The sequence below is a fragment of the Pygoscelis adeliae genome, unplaced genomic scaffold (assembly GCF_000699105.1).
Source record: "Pygoscelis adeliae isolate BGI_AS28 unplaced genomic scaffold, ASM69910v1 Scaffold166, whole genome shotgun sequence".
NCBI lineage: Eukaryota > Metazoa > Chordata > Aves > Sphenisciformes > Spheniscidae > Pygoscelis > Pygoscelis adeliae.
In genome coordinates, this window is record NW_008825156.1 from 5660131 (window position 1) to 5667885 (window position 7755).

The 7755-nt window shown below is 39.6% G+C and overlaps 1 protein-coding gene across 1 annotated transcript in view; it reads right to left on the minus strand.

Annotated features, from left to right (window-relative positions):
- Nucleotides 1–7755, minus strand: part of TRIM66 (tripartite motif containing 66) — a 54653-nt gene that overhangs the window by 4540 nt on the left and 42358 nt on the right. The window contains exons 13-17 of the mRNA XM_009328562.1: nt 6083–6143; nt 5183–5357; nt 4119–4426; nt 2450–2573; nt 849–923 (exon numbers count right to left, since the gene is read on the minus strand). Coding sequence (XP_009326837.1) covers nt 849–923; nt 2450–2573; nt 4119–4426; nt 5183–5357; nt 6083–6143 — 743 coding nt within the window. The remainder of the gene's footprint in view (nt 1–848; nt 924–2449; nt 2574–4118; nt 4427–5182; nt 5358–6082; nt 6144–7755) is intronic.

The following is a 7755-nucleotide window of genomic DNA, read 5'->3' on the forward strand; positions in this document are numbered from 1 at the left end:
TACTGGTGGATGAAAAGCTGGACATGAGCCAGCAATGTGCACTCGCAGCCCAGAAGGCCAATCGTATCCTGGGCTGCATCAAAAGAAGCATGGCAAGTAGATTGAGGGAGGTGATTCTGCCCCTCTCCTCTGCTCTGGTGAGACCCCACCTGGAGTACTGCGTCCAGCTCTGGAGCCCTCAGCATAAGAAAGACACGGACCTGTTGGAGTGGGTCCAGAGGAGGGCCACAAAAATTATCAGGGGGATGGAACACCTCTCCTGTGAAGAAAGGCTGAGAGAGTTGGGGTTGTTCAGCCTAGAGAAGGCTTTTGGGAGACCTTATTGCAGCCTGTCAGTACTTAAAGGGGGTTTATAAAAAAGATGGCGGCAAGCTTTTTAGCAGGGCCTGTTGCGACAGGACCAGGGGGAATGGCTTTAAACCAAAAGGGGATAGATTTAGACTAGATATAAGGAAGAAATATTTTACACTGAGGGTGGTGAAACACTGGAACAGGTTGCCCAAAGAGGTGGTGGATGCCCCATCCCTGGAAACATGCGAGGTCAGGTTGGATGGGGCTCTGAGCAACCTGCTCTAGTTGAAGATGTCCCAGCTCATTGCAGGGGGGTTGGACTAGATGACCTTTAGAGGTCCCTTCCAATCCAAACTATTCTATGATTCTATGATTTACCTGCCTCTGACCTGGCACCTTCAAAGCATTTGCAAGAGGGAAACACCTACCCTTCCCTAGGAAGCAATACTGTTCAGAAAAAAAGCTAATTGATATCTTTCAAGAAGACAGGAGAAACTCGTGAGATGTGCCAGACTATTCTTTGGATTCCCTCTGACCCATGCATGTGCAATACTTACCAGGGGGCTGACGGGTTCATGGAATGGGAGGCTCATACTACTGCAGAACAGGGAAAGCACCAGCTTTTCACACTTCTGTGAAAGAAGCCAAATTTGAAATATATTTTAATTCAAAACAAATGAGTTTCATTCTTGCCCTTAGTTAATCAATCTTACTAACAAAAAGTGGAGTTTTCATGTAGCCTGTGCATTTCTGAAGCAAAATGGCACACTTCATTCTAACCTGGGGGACGTTTTGCCTCATAGCATTTTTATAGTTCTGAAAGTGAGGCTACTCAAGAAATGCAAGAAAAGAAACATTATGTAAAAATTTTTGTATGCATGTATCTTTCCTGGAAACTCTTGGGAATTCATCGCTATCACTATTTCCTTTCTGCACTCCAGATCTATTCCTTGGCTCTTGACTAAAAGAACAGAAGCAACAGTGTGGAAACAGTTAAATGAAAAATGTTTCACACTGTTCATATCCTTTCATACAAATGGATGTAAGTTATGTAGTTGGTAGTACTGTACGAAAACAGTTCTGTTTAATCATCATTAACTTGTAAAATACTTACACTAGTCTTCATTTCTTCATTGATGCAAAAAAAATGCACTGCAAAAACATTATAAGCCATGTTCGCTCACAAGCAATGGCATTTCTAATCAACTCCATTTTCTAAATAGAACCTCACTAATCAAGACCCAGATCCCAACTATTTCTGGCCAGTTGTATCCAATAGAAACAGGGATCACATCAATGTCAAGAAGTTATGTCCAGCTTTTTAAGGACAGAGTAGCTCAGGTCTGGAAACAGCATGGATGAATTTGAGCAGTGCTGTGGCTATGCTCATAGGCCTTGCCAAGGGGCCCCAGTGCTCTAAGAACCGTTGCTGTTGTCTTTATGTATGGTGCCCAGACTAGATCAGTGCCTTATTCTAGGCTTCATTTGTGCAGGGCCAGCTCAGCATCTGCACTCAGCTGTATGGACTTAGCCTCCTGTCACCAATATACACAGGAAATTCATTTTGGAACTTGTGGCTTCTGAGTACCAAGTGGACTTTAAGAAAAGGCGTTTTTTCATGGGAGATTTGGTAGAGGAAACTGGTAATGGGGATGTAAAGAGATAAGGTTTCATCTAGGCTGAGTTAACAGTGCCTAAATGTCATCTTCAAGGGGATTAACGGTACATATGAAGACCGTATGATGATTTCAATCCAACTGAAAGTCAAAAAGTTTCTACATCACAAAAATGTCACTGCAACTGACCTAGATGTCTGAGAAGGTGCCAAGTCTTAAAGGAAAAAGATTCAGTGGCAGAAAGCCAGGCAAAGTTGACTCAGGGAAGCTTTCTCTGCTGCTTAGTGTGACTTCCCTGTTCAAAGGAGAAAGGAATTCCAGGTCTGCCTGTTTCATCTTTCAATTTTAAAATTGAACAGCAATGTCTAGGTAGAAGGGAATGATATAACTGAATACTAACAATGCTTTTGTTGTATTTACTAGTCTCTGAAACATTCAAGTAGCAACCAAGTCAAAACAGTCATCTTTCCAATGAAGAGGCAAAGCCTCATGCCGAGATCATATGTCCTTTTCTAAATAGTACAATATATAGTTATTCCCACCTTCTGGTCATAGTCATCAAGGCCATATTGTGCATTATAGCTGTGGCTGTAGCGTGTGTTTTCACAGTCATATTCTACCTCCGGCTTCAATGGATTACGGCAAAGCGTGCACACCCATTCTCCCCTGCAAAACAAGAAACCAAAAACTTACATCAAATTTTGTCAGCAACCTCGTCAAATAACAAACCTCAGGATTCACTGTATTTGGAAACAAGTATCATCCTTATCTAGTATTACAATAGCAGGCAATCTGAAGCCCATTGTACTAGATGTTCTTCAAGAGATTTGAATCTAATTAGAAGTGCAATAATTTCAGATTCTACTCCTTGTACTTCTTCTGTCACAGAGAAAAAGACAAAACAGTAAGTGTTTGAAATCGTGTACCAGCAGTGTGTGCAGCTGCATTGATTCAAGAGCTGGTTTGTTGTTTTTTTTTTAAAAAAAAAAAGGAAAAATAGCCAACAGTTGGGTCATAAGACAAAAACAGATCTGTTTGATAATTGATATATTTATTATCAAGTGATATGATAATTGACATATTTATCTAAGAAATCAACATTAGAAAAGGTCATACTGTGTGCTAGCACACAGGTTCCCAAACCAAATAGACATAATTCTGCATGGGCATAAGTGTCCTTCCCAGTAGATCCATTTTCAGAAACCTCTTGAAGAATTTCATGAAGGCAGTGATGCAACTTCTGCAACATCAGGGCCTGAATAACTATAGATGAAGGTATATCAAAGAACTATGAATACAGAACTTAATTAAGGGAATTAATTTACTTCATTAGAAGTTCACTTTGCCTAGGAAGTTTATTTTAAAAGGAAAACTTGGTTTTCACATTGTTTTGAAACTAGAGGTTTAATAATGACTTAGCTATTAGAGAAAAGAGTGAAAAGCCAAGACATGGAAATTCCTGCTTTTTGAACAGAAAGAACAGACCAGAATCTCCAAACAAATATCTCACAACATATTTTTCTCAGCTGAGACAGTTATTTGGGCTTGGCACAAATGAAGTAGCCTCTGGTCCCACCTGGTAATGATTTGTAACAGAATTCAGAATTATACACCACCAGTAATGCACGTTATTCAGCCTCACTTTAAAGTTTGGTATGTGGACGTGTACCTAATTCTGGCTCTTTGTCACATACAATTAATCTGTGACAAGTTGCTAGGCAATGTATGTCTTAGGGAAACCAATGTCCTAAACATTTCCATAAAAGCCCCAATAATCCTAAATTTCCCATAAAACTGGCTAGAAAACTGAATAGGAACTCACTGATTGCCCTTTCCTTGTGCTAGTCACTTTTCTTCCAGAGAAGAGCTGACATCTACACCACAGACATTACATGAGAGTTAGAATTTTATTTTTCTCCAGTAAGCCATAAGAATGTTTTTTAAAGCTCAGGTGTGCCATTTCCTTTGTTGTGCTGGCCAGCTAACTGCAGACAGGGCATACATGGCTGGGAACAGTTCTTGTTAATAATTCATCTAGTTCCTAGTGTGTAAGACAATTCTTCCCTTTGCAAGAAAAGTAACAAAAAAGGCAAGTGAGAGATGCAGCCCTTGCCCTTGTGTAAGGTTGACACATACATCCCTGAGGATATATTCTGCCCCTAGGCAGTGAGCAGAAACTGAGCACATTAGCGAAATGTCATACATACTCACACTGGAAAGCTGAGCAGGGCTGGAACATGGCAGGAAAGATGGAAGACCTTGGGGCAGTGATCACAGCACAACAGTTCTCCTCCATTAAGACACACAGCGCAGAAATCCTCATTTTCAATTGGATTGACTTCCTGAGTAACTGGAGATTTTTTCATGATGGAGATGCCATTGCTGAGCTTCTGATCAACAGACGGAATATCTACAGGAGGAGATTGTGTCTGTCCTGCAGCCTGGGATATGAGAAATTTTCTGTCCTCTGAGTTCTCCTCTTTGGATTTCAGTCCTTCAGGTGGACTATCGTTATTTATCTTGAAGGAAGAAAAATCTGGGATCACACAATCATCATTTTCATATACAAGCATGTAACAAGCAGCAGTTATCTGCAGACAAAACGGTTTCTCTGCAGTGAACTCTAGGAGAGGGCACTCTCAGCTTGACGTCTGCCACTGGCTGGCCAGGTCACCTTGGTCAAGTCATTTCCTCCACATACTACAATGTAATAGCACTGTGAGAGAGCTGTACAGATTTCATATCACAGTTGATAGAAACAGGATACTTTACAATCTTATTTGCAAACTTTACAGTAAACAACTCAAAAAAAGAAGAGTATAGTTTTTTGTTCCCACCAGAAATTCCCATTTTCTTCTGTGGAAAGAAGTTCACACTCAAGACTCCAATGAAGCAATAGAATACAAAGCTTTTAAAAATCTATTACACTGTGATTTCCGGAATCAGTTCCTATCACTCAAATATGCATTTGGGTCAGTTTTAAGCTATTTATCCTATATTTGTAACTAGGCAGACGAGCCAGGTTGTTTGCTAGAATACAGAAACACTACAGCTATCCAACCCCAGAGACAGACTTCTCAGAAATGGAAGTATCAGGGAGCTACATAGCAAACTAAAAGCTGCATTCTCTACTACTTCAACCCATCACAGAAGTGTCCAAGGGTGAAATGAATCAACAGGCTTGTTTAATGTACAATAACTTTCAGAAACTGTGGGTACAAGCCAGTGGGAGAAAGGGGAGAAAGCAGGTGAAACCTCAAGGAAATCCCACTCACCTTTATAGACATACTTGAAGACTGGGTCCCACATTCAATTATCAGAAGGAAATTACCCTCCTGCTCATTGTCCTGTGGCTGGAGCTTAAACACTGGGAGCTCCCCCTCTTCTGATGTACATATTTTCAGACGCTCCAGTCGCACATAGGGGATCTTCTGCTCCTTACGGCCAGCTCTACAATCAAAATGACACATGGTTAAATTCAGTCATATTCTACAAAATTCTCCTCCCTACTCAGTTTCAACATTTTTCATGCACTATTGTTTGTGCTCCTTTTCCTTTGTAACTGTGACTCTGCTGGCTAAACGCTGAAAATCTGGACTTTTTCTCGCATGCTGATTCTTTAAGAAATGTGAATGCAATCACTTTAAATTAATGATATGTGTAAATGCATTACTAACTTCTGTGCTAAAACTTTGCTCCGCTCCATATATTTTTGTTTTAATTATTCCAATTTAAGTCATGTTTGATACTTTTCAGTGTGGCTAGCTTCAAGCAGGAACACAGCACATCATCAACTTTACTTTAAAATATTATCACAGCAGTAGCTGAAAACAAAATTTTATAAAATTGTTGAGATAATGTTAATCCTGTTCCCATCATATTTTTTAGGTTTAATTGGGGCTAAACAGTTTCTAATTGTTCAAGTGAGATAAGTTTGCAAATATTTATTCATTCTGGAAAATTACACAGAATAACAGGAACACATGAACTCACCACTTCTTTTAAATTGTTGTTTTCAAGTTTAAGAGAATACTTTACAACTTTCAGAATTATTATCTATAAGGAAACTTGCATTCTTTTTAAGTTCTCCATTATCATTAAGTATGACAAATTTTCTAAATACATGCATAAAATTTCATGGCCAGTGCTTTTGTATAAAAAAAAGACTCTGTTACCTGACATTCCGATTGCTTTTCATATCCATTTCAAAATGTTCCTTTTCACAGTTATTGGAATCTGGAACAGAAGATAAGAAAATGAATAAAATATTTATAATATCAGAGTCAGATTAGGGTAGAAAGTACTTCAATATTCATGTACTTCTGACTGGTGTTTAATATGATATCATAAGTGAATTATGGAATCATTTCATCTATATGTATAGAAAATGTGTATGCTATTTTCTATTCTGGGATACAGTCTTTGCTTTTCTCTTTGCTTTTAACCACAGCTTCTGTACTGAATATAAGGAGTCTTTCCAGAATATTTTGTTGAAATGGTTACATTCCCAGGGAATTACATATGTACACAGCCATGCCACATTCATCCATATACATGGAACAACATAAGTAATCCTCTTTGCTATACAGCCTTCACTTGAGAAAAACAGACCTACTGAGGTCTGAATCCCTGAGGCTCAGGAAGTCTCTGCAGTCTCCTGCTCCATGCTAAGAAGCTTCTGGATAATTCTAGTTACTTGAAAACAGGAAGGAAATTGCGTCTCCCATCTGCCACTGAGGGAGAAAAGCTACACTGTATGATTCCTTTCCATCCTCCAACGTATGCAACACATAAACATATGAATTCAAAACTATCCGTTATATAAGCATGCAAGTAACTGTAGCTCTTGACTGATACTAGATACAAGAGTAACAGAACAACTTTGGAGAGATGGGATGGGGTAGAGGTGAATGCCCCCGTGGATGCTCTCATAAATACCAGTCCACTGACAAATTTCATAGTAACTCCTTCTTTTGGTAGGAATTAGTTTGATATAGACAATACTAACAAGAAAGCAAACAAAATATCATGGCTATCTGGAGATAAGTGAGTGCCAGAAAAACATGTTTTTTTAAAGAAAATCTAGCTCGGGTCAATGGCACCTAACCCATGGCTTGAAAGCAATGTGCCTCTAAGATACTCTGTTGTTCCCAGCCACAGGAAATACAATACAATCAAGACTGACAAGGAAAGGTGCATTTCACGTCACTGCTAAAGTGTTATTCACTTGTGATAGTTGCTCAGGTGAAGGGTGGTAGTCATGGCTCTGGAAAGAATTACTAACAGGTGACTGCACACTGAGCTGAAGGAGCAGCTCTCATTGCACGCTGTCAAACCAGAGGATGTTCCAGTGGTGCTGGGTTCCTAATATTAATCAACATTTCCATCAGCAACTTGGCTCATGAAATATAGTACCTATAAAATTTGTGGAAAACACCAAAATAGAGGGGTTGCAAACACTGTGGAGAATGTTTACAATTAAAAAATTATCTTACACCAGAGGAAAAAAATCTCCCAGATCAGTAAGACTGAATTGAGATAACCGTAAGTATTACATTTATAAAAGATCAGGTGAATGTAATCACAAAGGAAAATAGCTGACTAGGGAACTCTTCTGTACATGGAACTAAGGGCTAATGTGGACCACTCGCTACATGCGAGTCAACCACGTAATGCTGCTGCTGCAAAAAAGGCGAATGCCATCCTGCAGTGTATTACCAGCAGTGAGGAATGTAAAACACAAGAAGTTGATACCCTGACTCTGCATGGCATCCCAGAGGCCTCAGCTGCAGCACTGCGTTTGGCTGTGGGCAGCACTTCTCAATTGCAGAGAACCCAGAATAGCGCA